We start from the raw sequence: 18,370 nt of genomic DNA, 5'->3' as shown, positions 1-18,370 counted from the left end.
ATTTATGAAATGGTGAATATTCAGCATGATTTGATGAGGTTGACAAATGCAAAGTGTGTTTTGTATGTGTCTTAATTTACAGATAAGGAAATTAAGTTGTTGAGAGATTACACAAGCCAGTGGTTTGGGCAGACAGGAGTCTTGATTTTTGGTTACATGGCCAAATATCTTTTTTAAAATGAAGTGGGAGAAAAGGAAAAAATATTCTATTGATCCAATTATATCAATAGTCACTTTAAATGTGAATGCTCTAATATATCGATTAAGAACAGAGACTTTCAGGTTCTGCACAGCCAAGGAAACTGTCACCAGACAACCTACAGAATGGGGGAAAATATTCGCATGTTACACATCTGATAAAGGGCTGATGAGTAGAATCTATATAGAACTCAGGAAAATCAGCAAGAAAAAATTAAACAACCCTATCAGAAAGTGGGCAAAGGACATGAACAGAAACTTTTCAAAAGAAGATAGACTAATGGCCAACAAACATATGAAAAGATGTTCCTCATCTCTAATCATCAGGGAAATGCAAATCAAAACCACAAAGAGATATTACTGATCTCCAGTGAGAATGGCCTTTATCAAAAAGTCCCAAAACAATAAATGTTGGCGTGGATGTGGAGAGATAGGAACACTCATACACTACTGGTGGGACTGCAAACTAGTACAACCTCTGTGGAAAGTAATACGGAGATACTTCAAAGAGCTACAAATAGAACTACATTTGATCCAGCAATCCCATTACTGGGCATCTACCCAAAAGAACAAAAGACATTCTATAAAAAAGACATCTGCACTAGAATGTTTATAGCAGCACAATTCATAATTGCAAAGATGTGGAAACAACCCAAGTGCCCATCAATACGTGAGTGGATTAATAAAATATGTTATATATGTATACCATGGAGTTCTACTCAGCCACAAAAAACAATGGTGATAAAGTACCTCTTGTATTACCCTGGATAGAGCTGAAACCCATTCTACTAGGTAAACTATCACAAGAATGGAAAAACAAGCACCACATGTACTCACCATCAAATTGGTATTAACTGATCAACATTTAAATGCACATATAGAAATAACAATCATTGGGTGTCAGGCAGATGGAGGGGAGGGGATGGGTATATATACACCTAATGGATGGGGTGTGTACTGTGTGGGAGATGAACATGCTTGAAACTCTGACTCGGGTAGGGCAAAGGCCATACACATAATCTAAACATTTGTACCCCCATAATATGCTGAAATAAAAAAAATTGAAAAAGAACAGAGACTTTCAGAGTTGATAACAAAACAAGATCCACCTATATGTTCTCTATAAGAAATCCACTTTAAATATAAAGACACAAGTAGATCAAAAGTAAAATAATAGAGAAAAATATACCAGGCTAACACTAATTTTAAAAAAATAAGGAGTGGTTATATTTATTTCCCACAAAGCAGACTTCAGAGTAAGGAAAATTATCAGGTATAACAAGAAGCATTAATTATTAATAATAATAAGGGAGTCAATTTCTTATGAAAATATAAGAATCCTTAATGTATAGGTACCTGAAAACAATGCATGAAAATGTGTTAGGCAAAAACTGATAGAACTGTAAGGAGAAATAGCATGTCCATTATTATAGTTGGAGATATGAACATCCTCTATTTGTAATTTATAGATCCACTAGCCAGAAAAGCAGTAAGGATATAGTGGAACTGAACAGCACCGTCAATCAGTTGGATCTACTTGACATTTGTAGAATAATTCATTCAGTGATAGCAGAATACACATTTTTCTCAAGCTCACATGAAACGCTCATGAAGATAGGTCATATTCTCCACCGTAAAACACACCTTACCAAATTTGAAAGAACAGACGTACAAAGTGTGCTCTCAGACCACAGAGAAATTAAACTACAAATTAGTAACAGAAAGATAGCTAGAAAATCCCAAAATACTTGGAGATTAAAGCACACATCTCATTAACACTTGGGTCAAAGTAGAAGTCTTAAGAAAAAATTTAAAATATTTTGAATTAAATGAAAATGAAAATGAAAGTACAACTTATCAAAATTTGTGAGATTCAGTAAAAGCAGTGTTTCAAGGTAAACTTATAGCATTAGATGCATATATTAGAAAATAAAAAAGATCTCAAATCAATAATCTCAGCTTACACATTAGGAAACTAGAGAAAGAAGAGCAATATAAATCTTTAAAAAGCAGAAGAAAAGAAATAATAAAAATTACAGCAGAAATCAATTACATTGAACACATGAAAACAGTAGAGAAAACTTAATAAAACCAATAGATATTTCTTTGAAAAGATCAATGAAATTGATAAACTTCCAGCCAGGCTAACCAGGAGCAAAAGAGAGATGTCAAAAATTACTAATATCACAAATTACAGAAGGGTCATCATGACTGTTCACATGCACATGAAAATGATTATAAAGGAATATTATGAACAACTCTATGTCCACAAATTTGATAATTTATATGAGATGGATCAATTCTTAAAAACATACAAATTACCAAAACTCACAGAAGTAGCAATTGACAATCTGAATGGAACTATATTTATTAAAGAAAGTGAATCAATAATTAATAACCTTCCAAAATAGGCACCAGGCTTAGATGGTTTCACTGGTGAATTCTACCAAACATTTGAGTAAGAAATAATACTAGTTCTCTAAAATCTATTATAGAAAATAGAAGCACAGAGAACACTTCTTGATTCATTCTATGATGCCAACATTACCCTAATACCAACACTTCAAAAAGACATTAAATGAAAAGAAAACTATAGACCAATATCTTTCATGAGCATACCAGCAAAAATTCTCAACAGGATATTAGCAAATTGAATCCAACAATGTATAAAAAAATGTATACCACAACCAAGTGAGATTTATCCTAGGTAGGCAACATTTGAAAATTAATTATGTAATCTATCACATCAACAGGCTAAAGAAAAATGGTATCATACCAATAAATACAGAAAAAGCATTTGAAAAAATCTAACACACATTCATTATTAAAACTCTCAGGAAATTAGGAATAGAAGGGAACTTTCTAAGTGATCTCAATGTCGGATACGTAGGTACCTTTCTATCTTTTTGGATTGATTTGGCCGGAAGAGGAGCATGCCGTAAGAGGAATGCTTCTTCCTCTTAGTGCTTTTGACACCCTGAGTAACCACCAGCCAAAATACTTAGGAAATTTTGGGAATGCCTGTCTGTAAGACTTAAACTAGATTGGCTGAAGAAAGGAGAGAATCTTATTTGGAGCTAGAAGGAGGGATCAGTGAACAAGGCCCACAGGAACCCTCAGCAGAAAGAAAGGAGCTAATAGACCCTTTATCTGTCCCTCACCCTATGGAGCTCTGCCACCTTCAGTACAAAAGAACGGGGATAACACACCCTGGGTCTATTCTTCACGCTCCGGACCTCTGTTACCAGGTGAGGATGGTGCCCCAAACCCACAATCACCATCATACTGGATTTTGTCCCTGTCTCTGATTTGCAGTTCTTTCTCTGAGGAAAAGAAAAGGCAAGCATGATGGGTGAAAGTGCAAGTGATGGAGGGACTTAGGAAACATGACATCAGATGGGAGAATAGGAAAGGGTACATACACACTGAAGTTGAACTTGAAATAAATGCCACCACAAAAGACCTTTAGAAATGGTGATTAGGTTCAGCAGTAAAAAAAAGTTTTGAAATCTTGATTCATTAAGGCTGCTTTTACAGGCTTAATAATTTCATTTCTACCATATAATGCCTCACTTCTAGAGAAAAATGAAATACCAGTTTCTAAATAGTCAAATTACATGTGAATTTCTTAGAGTTTAATCAATTCATTAGTTGTATAGATATGTAGCTAATTTGAATGAAAACATAAGACTATGAGTACACCTAGTGTTTGATTCTGTAAAATTTAATTCTTTGGCTCTGACCCAAATTAATGGGTATCACTAATGTATGATGCTATTATAGATATGTATGTGTCTGTGTTTGTGAAGCACTTTCTAAAATATATACATATAAATATATAAAAATATACACAGATATTAAGGATAGACTCTCTTGGACACTGTTTCTAAAGCATTGGCAGTGTCAGATTCTGTGTGTAACACCCCTTCCTTTCTGGATCTAGTCAGAGAAAAGAGATCAGAACAGGTCAGCAGGACACAGACCACTGCCTCCTACCCAAGAGACTAGCAGCCAAAACTTTTAAAAAAGTATTAGATTGCCCGTGTAAGAGACTCCACTAGACAGGGCTGTAGTGCTTTATAGGGCTGCATTAACAAAGTGTCAGAAACTGAGCAGCTTAAACAGCAGAACTTTATTATCTCACAGTCCTAGGCGCTGGAAGTCTGAAATGAAGGTGTCGGCAGGGTTGGCTTTTATGAGGGCTGTAAGGGGAAGAATATGTTCTATGCCTCCTTGCTAGCTTTTGCTGATTGCTGGCAATCTTTGGCATTCCTTGGCATGTAGATTCTTCAACCAGATCGGTACCTCCATCTTCCCATGAAATTTTTCCTGTGTGTGCATCTGTGTTCCAATTTTCCCCCTCCGCTATATGAGGATACCAATCATATTGGATTAAGGGCCCACCTTACCCGAGTAGGACCTCCATCTTACCTACACATATTTGCAATTACTCTATTTCAGAATGAGGTCACACCATGAGAGGGAGGAGAACTTCAATAATTGAATTGTGTTGGTATTATATTCAACCTTTAACAAGGAACAAGTGAGGAGAAATCCTATCTGGCATCAAGGAAGAGATGTATTGGAAATGGAGGATTAGGGCTCTAAGTAGGAAAGACAAAGCTAATAGCTTTGGATGTTTTCCTCACCCTCAAGAGCTCTGTGATCATGTAAGGCTGGTGTCCCAAACTGCAAGCCACTCTTATATTGGCTGGAGCCCCTGACTGGAGGAGAGGCTATGACACATTGAGACTAAGGTAATAATAAAGAGCTTCACTTAAATCTGGAAGCATTACTATTTCACAGGCCTAAGATATTTATTACCAGCACATAAAGCCTCATAGTTTCTATTAAAAAATGACCTTCTAGATTCAATTAGTGCTACACACATGAATATTTAAAAATCACCCAGTTTATGCCTAGAGTAACTAACTGTAACTATTTATCCCAAAAAGTAAATTTACAAAGATGTCTTGATTCTGACCTTATTCCTTTATAATCTCGTAGTCCAAAAACGAACAAATTGACAGAAGAAACCTCTGACTTACGCCGACAACAAACGTGAGTTCAACAAGATAAATAGAGATATATGCACATATGTACATACATACACACTTATGCACATACATAAATAAATAAATATACATACAGACATACTCCTATCAATACATGTGCATACACAAACATGCATCCACAACATAAATAGTAGACAATTAAAGAAATACATTGACATTTGTGAGATTTACCCTGGGGAGCATACATGGCCAGGCAGAGTGTTTTTTTGACATTGTTTCTAAATTTTCTCACTGTAGCATTTGGAAGTAACTTTCTATCTTTCCTTGATTGAGGTGGATGAAGAGGAGCTGGTCACAGGAGAGTTGGTTCTTCTTGTTAGTATATTTGTCACCCTTAGTTATTAGGAGCCAATTCCTTAGGAAACAATCAAATTCCCCGTGAATGAAACTCTACATTCTAATGCACCCTCTCCTACTAGAATGAGCCAGGAGAGGAGAAAATCCCGTTTGAAGCCTGGAGAAGGTTGCAGTGGACAGGGAAGAGGGAAGCACTCAGTAAAAAAGAACAGAACTAATGGAAGCTGGATTGGTTTCTCATCCTCCAGAGCTCTGTCAATGTGTGAGGTTGGTGCCTAAACCGAACCTCACTATCACATTAGATGGAGCCCTTGTCTTCTCAGCCTTCAGCTACTTGATCAGATCTCAAGGGCAGGAAGACAAGCATGATGCATGAAAGTAGAGGTGATGAGGTACATAGGAAGGAGGACATGAGATTGAAATACAAAGCTGACTACCTACAAACTGAAGCTGAATTTAAAAGTACAGCCACCAAAAAAGACTGTTACACATTGGGATGAGGTCCAGCAGTGAAGAAAACTTCCAAATTCTTGATTCATTAAGTCTTCTTTGAACAGGCTCAATAATTTCATTTCTACCATATCATACCGCACTTCTAGGGAAAAATGAAATACCAGTTTCTAAATAGCCAAATTACATGAGAATTTCTTAGAGTTTAATCAATTTAATAGTTGTATGTACATTGTAGCTAATTTAAATGAAAAAGTAAGTATATGAATTCACATAGTATTTGATTATGTGAAATTTAATTCTTCAGCTCTGACGCATATGAACTGATATCACTAGTGTATGATGAAATTATATATATATGTGTGTGCATCACTTTATAAAATATAAATGGACATATAAATATATAAAAATATACACAGATATTAAATATAGGCTTTCTTGGACACTGTTTCTAAAGTATTGGCAGTGTCAGCTTCTGTATATAACTCCATTTCCCCTGTGGATATAATCAGATAAAAAAGGTCAGAACAAGTCAGAAGGAAGCAGACATTGCCTCCTACCCAAGTGACTAGCAGCCAAAACTTTTAGAAAATTATTAGATTGCCTGTGTATGAGATTCCATTAGATAGGGCTGTAGGAGTCTCCAGGGCTGCATTAACAAAGTGTCAGAAACTGAGTGGCTCAAACACCAGCAATTCATTATCTCATAGTCCTTGTGACTAAAAGTCCGAAATGAAGGTGTCAGCAAGGTTGGCTTTGTATGAGGGCTATAGGGAGGAATCTTTTCTTTGCCTCTTTGCTAGCTTTTGCTGGTTGCTGGCAATCTTTGCATTCCTTGGCATGTACTCATCACTCAAATCTCTGCCTTTATCTTTCCATGAAATTTTCCCCATGTGTGCATCTGTGTCCAAATTTCCCCTTTTTATGAGGATACCAATCATACTGGATTAGAGGTCCATCTTACACCAGTAAGACCTCCATCTTAGCTACACGTTTGCAGTTAGTCTATTTCAGAATAAAGTCACATCAGGGATTACAGGGATGAGAACTTCAGTAATTGAATTTGGTGGGTACTATATTCAACTTTTAAGAAGGAACAAGTGAGGAGAAATTGTATTTGACATCAAGGAAGAGGTGTAGTGGAAATGGAGGGGTTGGGCCCTGAGCAGAAAAGATATAGCTAGTAGACGTTGGATGTGTTCCTTACCCTCAAGAGCTCTGTTACCATGTAAGGCTGGTGTCCCCAGCTCCAACATACTCTTATATTGGATGGAGCCCCTGACCCAAGGGGAGAGTCTGTAACTCATTGAGACTAAGGTAATAATAAAAGGTTTTAGTTAAATCTGGAAGCATTACTATTTTCAGAGGCATAAGATGTTTATTACCAGGACATAAAGCCTCATTTGTAATAAACACTGACTTTCTACATTCAGTTAGTGATACATGCATGATATTGAAAATTTACCCAGTTTATGCCTAGAGGAACTATAACTATCTCAAAAAAGTAAGTTTAGAGTTATGCCTTGTATTTGATTGTATTCTTTTATAAACACCAGGGTGAATTGATAGAAGTAATATCTGAGATACCCCTACATGAATGGTGAGTTATAAATAGATAAATAATATGTGTATGTATTAATATATGTACACACTTTTGCATATAAATAAATAAATGCACATACAGAGATACTCCTATCAACATACATCTGTACACAAACATCCATACACAACATAAATATAAAACAATTATAGAGACAGATTGACATTTGTGAAATTTATCATCAGGAGTATCCATGGCCATACAGAGTGGTTTTCTGACATTGTTTCTAAATCTTCTCACTTTAGCATTTGGAGGTATCTTTCCATGTTTTTTAGATTGTGGTGGGTAAAGTTGAGCTGGTCACAGGAGAGTTGCTTCTTCCTGTTAGTGTATTTGTCACCCTTAGTTATTAGCAGCCAATTCCTTAGGAAACAATCAGATTTTCTGTGTATGGGACTCTACATTCTTGTGCACCCTTTCCTACTAGAATGAGCCAAGAGAGGAGAAAATCCAGTTTGGAGCAAGGAGGATGTTGCAATGGACAGGAAAGAGAGAAGCACTCAGCAAAAAGAATGGAGCTAATGGAACCTGGATTGGTTTCTCAACCTCCAGAGCTCTGTCAACGTGTGAGGTTGGTGCCTAAACCGAACCTCACTATCACATTAGATGGAGCCCTTGTCTTCTTAGCCTGCAGCTGCTTGAACGTATCTCATGGGCAGGAAGACAAGCATGATGCATGAGAGTAGAGAGGTGATGGAGGGATATAGGAAGGAGGACATGAGATTGAAATACAAAGCTGACTACTACAAACTAAAGTTGAATTTAAAATTAATTCCCCCACAAAAGACTTTTACACTTTGGTTTATGTTCAGTAATAAAGAAAAATAGTTCAACCTTTTTTTTTTTTTTTTTGGAGACACAGTCTCACTCTGTTGCCCAGGCTAGAATGCCATGGCATCAGCCTAGCTCACAGCAACCTCAAACTCCTGGGCTTAAGTGATCCTTCTGCCTCAGCCTCCTGCATTCAATCTTGATTTGGTAAATTTTTGACAGTTCTAAGATATATGTTACAATCATAAAAGTTATCATAGCTAGGGAAAATGTTGTATCAAATTCCAAATAAGTAAATACACAGATGAATTCTTTAACAGTCAACCAGGTTATACGTTGAAAAGTAATTGTAGCTAATTTGAACTAAAAAGTAAGTGTGGGAAATGACATGGTATCTTACTATTTACCTTTTTAATTCTTTAGCACTGTCCTGTATGAATCGAAAGAGTATGTTCTGGCAGACTCGGTAATGGAATATGTGATATAAATGAATAAATACATAATATGCGTATGTATACACACGTACATGCTTTTGTATATACAGCATACAGAGAGATTGAGGTTTGGGTTATTATTGTCAGAAGCATCCATGGGAATAAAAAGTTTCCTTGAAACGATTTCTAAAGTCCTCTCCTGGTAACCTTCTTTACAAAATTTTTTCTTTTGGATTGAGATAGAAAAATTGGGGCACAGCTCATAGAGAAGACTTCTTACTTCTGGTGTTTGTTACCTTTAGTTACTGTGGAAATGAGACTGTGCTAGTGTGGGCCAAGGGAGGAGAGAATCCTATTTGGAGCAAGGAGATAGCAGTGGGCAGGTAGCAAAGGAGTCCTCAGCAGAAAAGAATGGAGCTAATAGCCCTGAAAGTGTTCTTCGCCTTCCAGGGCTCTGCTACCATCTGAGGCTGGTGCCCCCAAGCCAGCCCACCATCACATTGGATGGAGCCCCTGCCTCAGGCCTGCAGCTATCTCTTGGGCAAGAAAGACATCTATAATAGGTGAAAAGTAAGACGGTGATGATGGTAATTAAGAATTGGGAATTTCAGTGGGATAAAAGGGATGGGGGCATACAAACTAAAGTTGAACCTGAAAGAAATGCCATCGCAAAAGACTTACATATAGGATTAAGATATAGTTACTTAATCTGGACACATTACTATTTTCACAGCCTAAGATATTCATTACCAGCTTATAAAACCACATTTCTAATTTTAAAAAATGGCATACCAGCTCAAATGAGCAATACATAGGCAGTCCCCAAGGTATGGACGACCCAACTTACGGTGTTCTGTACTTACAAACAGGCTCTCAATGAGGATAATTTATAACTAAATAGATAAATTAATAATTTGGGAACTAGTTTCTTCCACGCATGTAAACAAACCTGCATGGCTAAGCGTTTCACTGGCACAGCATCTCCGCACTAGCTGCTGGTCTCATACACAGAGAAGCACCTGAATGGAACACAAGGGCACAAAGAATCAGAACATCCAGAGCCAAGAAAGTTTATGAAAAAAGAATTAGCCAGGCCGGGCGCGGTGGCTCATGCCTGTAATCCTAGCACTCTGGGAGGCCGAGGCGGGTGGATCACTCAAGGTCAGGAGTTCGAGAGCAGCCTGAGCAAGAGCGAGACCCTGTCTCTACTAAAAAAAAAAAATAGAAAGAAATTATCTGGCCTACTAAAAAATATATATAGAAAAAAATTAGCCGGGCATGGTGGCACATGTCTGTAGTCCCAGCTACTCAGAAGGCTGAGGCAGTAGGATCGCTTAAGCCCAGGTGTTTGAGGTTGCTGTGAGCTAGGCTGACGCCACTGCACTCACTCTAGCCCGGGCAACAGAGCGAGATCCTGTCTCAAAAAAAAAAAAAAAAGAAGAAGAAGAATTAGCTGAAGCCTTTCATCTCTTTGAAGCAGGATATGCTAAGCTTGAGGAGCAAGATCCTAACATTGAGCAGTTTACAAAGGTTTACTGTGCAGTTACTGAGAACATCAGCAGCTACAAGGCCATTTATGAAGACAAAAAGAAAAAGGCTGTGCAAACAACCCTAGATACCTTTTTCAAGATACCGACTTCAGTGGTGAGCTCCCCTCCTCCAGCCACAGATTCAAATCCTGATTCTCCAGCACCCACTCTGTCCTCTCCGGCACCATCACCGTCACCATCGTCATCTTCTGACTAATGTTAGCTGTCTTCTTGCCTCAAAAATGCTTCTTCCTGTAAGCAAGACATTGATGCAACATTAAGTGAGTGTTAACCTTTGATGTTATTTTTTGAAATTTCTCCTATCTCATCTAAACTTTTTGTATGAGTTTGTTTTTATATTCTATTTGTTTGAATTAAAAGTGAGCACAATAGTTTCTGTAACTTACAGTACAGGGGTATTGTTATTATATTATTACACTGTATTACTATTACCACCTATAAGCCATCATAGTATTGTTATTATTATTATTATTGTATATGCGCTGTTCATCAGGAATCTGAGTTACATATAAATCCAACCTAAAGACCTTCTCAGGAATGTATCTCCACCATAACCCAGGGACCGCCTGTATATACACATGAATATTTAAAGATTAACCAGGTCATCACTTGTAGAGTAATTGTAGCTATTTGATGCAAAAAGTAAATTTAGAATTATACGTCATGTCTAACTATGACCATTTTTCTCTATTAGCCCAAGTCAAAGCGAATTGACAGGAAGAACTAGTCATAGAGCCACCAGTGAAATGTGAGTTATAAAAGATTAAGTTAAGATACACACACACATACACACAGATGTACACTTCTATCAACATGCACGCACACACACACAAAACACAGAAAATAATGACAGACAGAGAGACAGAGAGATTGAGATTTGTGAGATTCACTGTCGGGAGCATCTGTGGAAATACAGTGTGGTTTTTTTTTTCTTTTTGCTCTCATTCTCAGACAGAAATACAGTGTGTCTTTGGCATTGTTTCTAAATTTTCTCACTGTAGCATTTTTCACCTTTTTAAGATTGTGTTGGATAAAAGAGAAACATGATAGACGGATGCTTCCTCTTACTAGTGTATTGCCACCCTTAGTTACTAGCAGGCAAATGCTTAGGAACTCAGGTTTTCTGTATATGAGATTCTGCTATCCAAGGGAGGACAGAATTCTATTTGGAGCAAGAAGGAGGTAGCAGTGGACAGGGAGCAGAGAAGTCCTCAGCAGGAAAAAAAATGGTGCTAATAGCCCTGGAAGTGTTCCCTACCCTCCAGAACTCTTCCACCATGTAAGACTGTTGCTCCCAACCCAAACTCCCCATCACATTGGATGGAGCCCTTGCCTCAAGCCTGCAGTTTCTTGACCCTGCGTGAGAGCATAGAAGACATCTATGATGATAAAAATAAGCCATCAATGGAGGGACTTGAGAATCAGGAAATTAGATTGGGTAAAGGGGATTTGTGCCTACAAACTGTAGTTGAATTTGAAATAAATCACAAAATGTGTTCACATTGTGGTTAGCTTCAATAATAAAAACCTGAACTTAAATCTTTAGTCATAAAATGTTTTCACAGGCCTGAGATACTTATTACAAACATGTGAAGATACATTTCTATGGAGGAGGACATATAAGTTTCCAAATAACTGATTGCATGTGAATTAAGGATAAACAACTTTATGAGTTTTGCAGAAAATTTATGCTAATTTGAACCTTAAAGTTATGCCTGAGGAATAACATAGTGTCTTGCTATGTACTTTTTAATTCTTTAGCACTGAGCCAAGTGAACTGAAAAGAGTATCCTCGAGTGTCACCAGTATCACGTAAGATATAAATGAATAAATATATAATACGCACATATACATATATGTATACACACATATCCATACATGCATGCATACACATACACACAACATGCAGAGAAATTTTGATTTGGGATAGTCACTCTTAGGAGCATTCATGGGAATACAGTGTTCCCTTGGTTAGTGTTTCTAAAGTTGTCTCATGGTAAGCTTCTGTATGGAATATTATTTGTGTTTTGAATAGAGGTAGGAAAAGGAAGAACAAATCATAGAGGAAGAAGTCCTTTATGCCTAGTGTGTGTCACCCTAGGTTACTGTGTATGAGACTGTAACAGTGTGGGCCAAAGAAAGAGAGAATCTTATCTGAAGCAAGGAGGAAGTAGCAGTGGACAGTGAGCAAAGGAGCCCTCAGCAGACAAGAAAAGAGCTAGTCGACCCTAGAACTGTCCCTCACCCTCCAGAGCTCTGCCACCATGTGAGACTGGTGCCCTAAACTCACACCAGCATCACATTGGATGGAGTCCCTGCCTCACGCCTGCAGTTACCTGACCATATGTGAAAGCAGGGAAGGCATTTACGATTATAAGTCAGGAGTTGATGGAGGGACTTGAGAATCAAGAAATTAGATGGGGCAAAAGAGAATTTGTACCTAGAAACTGTGCCCAGCCTTTTTAAATTGAATTTTTAAAGGCCAACCAGGTTATAAGTTAAAAAGTAATTGTAGCTGATTTGAACCAAAAATCAAATCTAGGAAATCATGGGGTGTCTATGTACCTTTTACTCTATTAGCACTGCCTTCAGAGAAATGGCAACAAGAACCCATGAAGGAACTACCCATGTGATGTGAGATCTAAATAAACAGTATAGTTATTAATAGATATAAATACATATATCCTTATAAATACACACATACACACAAAAAAGAGAGATTGAGATTTGGGGAGTTCATTGTCAGGAGCATCTATGACAATATAGAGTGTCTTAGACACTGTTTTCTAAAATCTTCTTTTGTGCTTTAGTATCTGTAGGTACCTTTCTATCTTTTTTGGATCTATTTGGATAGAAAAGGAACAGGCCATAAGAAGAATGCTTCTTATTAATAATTTGTTGTTCACCCTTAGTTATCAGCAGTTATCATACTTGGGAAAGTATGAGAATGAGTGTATGACACCATAATAGCCAAGAGAGGAGAGAGTCCTATTTGTAGCAAGGAGGAAGTAGCAGTAGACAGGGAGCAGAGGAACCCCCAGCAGAAAAGAATGGAGCTAGTAGACTCTAGAACTGTCTCTTTGCCACCATGGGAGGCTGCTGCCCCAAAGGCAAACCCACCATCACATTAGATGGAGCCTCTGTCTCAGCTCTGCAGTTACCTGATCCTATCTGAGGGACAGGGAAGACACCCATCCCTGGTGAAGGACTGATTAGTAGGAGGTGGTGTTGGGCATTGAGAAGGCAGAAAATTACAGGGGCAAGCAAGATGAGTACCTACAAACTGAAGTTGAATTAGATGTAAATTTTATCACAAATGGTGTTACACTTGGGGATTAGGGTCAGGAACAAAGAAATGTATATAAACCTGAATCATTAAGTTTTTTCCATAGGCCTAACATTTCATACAAACATATAAAGCTTCATTTCTAGGGAAAAATTAAATACCAGGTTTCAAATAACTAATTTTAATTTTTTAGGGCAACTAGATTATAAATTAGAGAGTAGTTATAGCTACTTTGTGTTAGAAAAATAAGTCTAGGAAGACATGCGGAGTCTTACTATATTCAATTTTAATCCTTTAGCTATGACCCAATTAAATTAAAAAGAATAATCTGTGGTAGAATCATCAGTGAAGGGTGAGACATAAATATACTAATATATATAGAGAGAGAGAGAGGAAGGAAAGATACTGAGATTTGTAAAATTAATTCACAAATGAAGTGATAATTGCAGTAATAAAGAAATGCAATTCAATTTTTATTCATTAGCCTCTTTTGTAAGGCCCAAGAGCATCTTTACATCATATAAGGTAACTTTAGGTAAAAATGATATACCAAGTTGCAAATAATTAGTTGACATATGTTTTTAGAGCTCGACCAGTTTATAAATTGTAGAGCAGTTGTACCTAATTTCAACCAAAAAAGTAAGTCTTCAAAGTCGATTGGCTCTGACGTGTGCATTTTTTTTCTGAGTCTTGCTCTGTTTTCCTGGCTAGAGTGCAGTGGCGTCACCATAGCCCACTGCAACCTCAGACTCCTGGTCTCAAGCGATCCTCCTGCCTCAGCCTCCTGAGTAGCTAGGACTACAGGCATGGGCCATCATGGTCAGCTAATTTTTTTTTTTTTTTTTTGTAGAAACTGTGTCTCAGTATGTTGTTCAGGCTGTTCTGGAACTCCTGGCCTCAAGCAATCCTTCCACCTTGGCCTCCCAAAGTGCTAGGATTACAGACATGAGCCATCCTGTCCAGCCTGACATGTACTTTTTTTTGTTTTTTGTTTTTTGGGGTTTTTTTAGTTTCTTTCTCAAAGGAGGTGATGAGATGTACATTTTTAATCCTTAGCACTGACCTGAATAAAATGACATCAGTGGTCTTTGACTACTTTGATATATCTCACCTTTCCCTGACGGTGTTATCAAAGACTACTGATGCCATTTATTTGGGTCAGTGCTAAAGAATATCTATCCATGATATATAAAAGGATATATAGAGAGAGGAAATATTAGAGAATATATATACAGGCATACCTCTGTTTTTTGCTCTTCACTTTATTTCATTTTGCAGTTATTGTAGTTTTTACAAATTGAAGCTTTTTGGCAACCCTGTGTCGAACAAGTCCCTTGGTGCCGTTTTTCCAACAGCATGTGCTCACTCGGTGTCCCTTTGTTACATTTTGGTAATTCTCACAGTATGTCAGACTTTATTATTATTATGTCTATTATGGTGATGTTCCACTGACCAGCTATTCCGTTGTCTCTCTACCTCTCCTTGGGCTTCCCTGTTCTCTGAGGCACGATATTTAAATTAGGCGATTTAATAAGCCTACGATGGCCTCTAAGTGTTCAAGTGAAAAGAAGAGTCACATGTCTCTGACTTTAAACCAAAAGCTAGAAGTGATTCTGAGGAGGGCATGTCAAAAGCCAAGATAGGCCAAAAGCTAAGCCTCTTGTGCCAGTCAGCCAATTTGTGAATGCAAAAGAAAAGTTCTTCAAGTAAATTAAAAGTGCTCCTCCAGTGAACACATGAATGACAAGAAAGCAAAACAGTCTTACTGCTCATATGAAGAAAGTTTTAGTGGTCTGGATAGAAGATCAAATGAGCCACAGCTTTTCCTTAAGCCAAAGCTTAATCTAAGACAAAGCCGTAACTCTCCCCAATTCTATTAAGGCTGAAAGAGGTGAGGAAACTTCAGAAGAAAAGCTTGAAGCTAGCAGAGGTTGAGTCGTGAGATTTAAGAGGAGAAGCTATCTCTGTGACATAAAAGCACAAAATGAAACAGCAAGTGCTGATGTAGAAGTGGCAGTAAGTTATCCAGAAAATCTAGCTAAGATAATTGATGGAGGTGGCTACACTAAACAACAGATTTTCAATGTAAATGAAACAGCCTTCTATTGGAAGAAGATGCCATCTATTATAAGATTTTCATAGCTAGAGAGAAGTCAATGTCTGGCTTCAGTGCTTCAGAGGACAGGCTAACTCTTTTTGTTAGGGCCTAATGCAGCTGGTGACTTTAAGTTGAAGCCAATGCTTATTGACCATTCTGAAAATCCTAGTGTCCTTAAGAGTTATGCTAAATATATTCTGCTTGTGCTCTCTAAATGGAAAAACAAAGCCTGTATGACAGAAAATTTGTTTATATTATGGTTTACTGAACATTTTAAGCCCACTGTTGAAACTTACTGCTCAGGGAAAAAAAAGATTCCTTTCAAAATATTACTGCTCATTGACAACACACCCTGGTCACCCAAAAACGCTGATGGAGATGTTCAAGGAGATTAACGTTGTTTTCATGCCTACTAACGCAGGATCCATTCTATAGCCCATGGATCAAGAAGTAATTCTGACTTTCAAGTTTTGTTACTATATTTAAGAAATACATTTTGTAGGGCTACAGCTACCATAGGTAGTGATTCCACTGATGAATCTAGGCAAAGTAAATTGAAAATTTACTTTGAAGCTTTTCAAATTTATTCCATTTGAAAATTGAGAATCCTTTCTACAGTTTACCGTTGTAGATGCCATTAAGAACATTTGTGATTCATGGGAGAAGATCAAAATATCAACATTAATAGGAGTTTGGAAGAAGTTGATTCCAACCCTCATGGATGACTCTGAAGGATTTAAGATTTTAGTGGAGGAAGTCACTGCAGATGTGGTGGAAATAGCAAGAAAACTTAATTAGAAGTGGAGCCTGAAGATATGACTAAATTGCTGCACTTTCATGATAAAAGTTAACCACGTAAGGAGTCACTTCTTATGGATGAGCAAAGAAAGTGGTTTCTTGAGACAGAATCTACTCTTGGTGAAGGTGCTATGAACATTTTTGAAATGACAACAAAGGATTTAGAATAGTCCATAAACTTTGTTGATATAGCATCAACAGGGTTTGAGAGGATTAAGTCCAATTTTGAAAGAAGTTCTAGTGTGGGTAAAATGCTATCAAAACAGCATCACATGCTACAGAGAAATCTTTTGTAAAAGGAAGAGTCAATCAGTGCAGCATACTTCATTGTTGTCTTATTTTAAGAGATCACCATAGCCACCCCAACCTTCAGCAACCACAATCCTGTTCAGCAGCTCCACCAGCAAAAAGATTATGACTCACTGAAAGGTCAGATGATCATTAGCATTTTTGAGCAATAAATAAAGTATTTTATATTAAGGTGTATACATTATTTTCTTAGAAATAATCCTATTGTACTCTTAATAAATTACTGTATTGTATAAATATAACTTTTATATGCACAGAGAAACAAAAAAATTTGTGTGACTGTCTTAATGCAATATTTGCTTTCTTGCGGTGGTCTGGAACTGAACCTGCAACATCTTTGAGATATGCCTGTGTATATATCCTTTATATATTCTATATATATCCTTTTAAATTATACACAGAGAGAGAGAGACAGAGACAGAGACCAAGACAGAGAAAAGAGAAATATGTAAATTCAGTGTTGAAAGCATCCATGAGAAAAGAGTTTTCTGGTCAATGATTCTAAAATTCTTTCTAAAAGTTAGATCTTTCAGGGAGCTAAGTTATGATGTTTCCTATATTCTTTAGATTTCCAGAATTCTTGTTGTTCAAATAAATAGGTCACATCACTGTTTCATGTAGCAAACATCTAATGATATATTTTTCATTCGTTGGTTAAAGTGTTTCAGAACAACTTGATGGTGTTGAGAATGATGATGAACATGACGCTGACTTGAACAACTCAGACAGGTAAGTCAGTTCGAAGTGTGGAAGTAGGGAGCCTTTGATGGATCTCTTTGGGAAAAAAGGATTTGTGATAAGGCAAGAAGGAAAAAGGAAAACTATGGAAAGATATGAAAATGTATGGGAGGAAGAGCACACAATATTTACTCCAATTAAATTGGCAGACAAATAACTATGTTGAAAAGAATTCCATCTATTCAGAAGTAAATGTTCTTCTAGCTTAAAAATGTGAAAAATATCCATAGAAGAGAATAATTTTATTAAAATTTCTTTCTTTCTTTCTTTCTTTTTTTCTTTTTGAGATAGAGTCTTACTCTGTTGCCTGGTCTAGAGTGCCGTGGCGTCAGCCTAGCTCACAGCAACCCCAAACTCCTGGGTTCGAGCAATCCTCCTGCCTCAGCCTCCCAAGTAGCTGGGACTACAGGCATGTACCACCATGCCCGGCTAATTTTTTCTATATATATGTTTTTATCTGTCCGTATAATTTCTTTTCTATTTTTAGTAGAGATGGGGTCTTGCTCTTGCTCAGGCTGGTCTCGAACTCCTGAGCTCAAACAATCCGCCAGCCTCGGCCTCCCAGAGAGCTAGTATTACAGGCATGAGCCACCACGCCCGGCCTAAAATTTCTTTCTTAACAAAGGACAGAATGCTACTTACCCTTAAATAGTGGTCCTTTCTCATTTTTCCTGGACACCATCCAATTCCTGGTTTTGTAGAGTTTGCTGTGAGCACATGGGATCGATAGGAAAGGTGAACATGTTTTGCTAACTGAAGGCCTCTC

At 37.3% G+C, this 18,370-nt stretch overlaps 1 protein-coding gene across 1 annotated transcript in view; it reads left to right on the top strand.

Annotated features, from left to right (window-relative positions):
* Positions 1-8,048: 8,048 nt before the first annotated feature.
* The window catches only part of TPTE2 (transmembrane phosphoinositide 3-phosphatase and tensin homolog 2), a 51,012-nt gene continuing 40,690 nt past the window's right edge, over positions 8,049-18,370 (top strand). Inside the window, exons 1-2 of the mRNA XM_045567010.1 lie at positions 8,049-8,191; positions 17,527-17,595. Of these exons, the coding sequence (XP_045422966.1) occupies positions 8,049-8,191; positions 17,527-17,595 (212 nt within the window). The remainder of the gene's footprint in view (positions 8,192-17,526; positions 17,596-18,370) is intronic.

Source organism: Lemur catta, chromosome 13 (assembly GCF_020740605.2).
Source record: "Lemur catta isolate mLemCat1 chromosome 13, mLemCat1.pri, whole genome shotgun sequence".
Taxonomy (NCBI): Eukaryota; Metazoa; Chordata; class Mammalia; order Primates; family Lemuridae; genus Lemur; species Lemur catta.
Note: the sequence above shows the minus strand (reverse complement) of the source record. Positions and strands in the feature narration are given on the sequence as shown.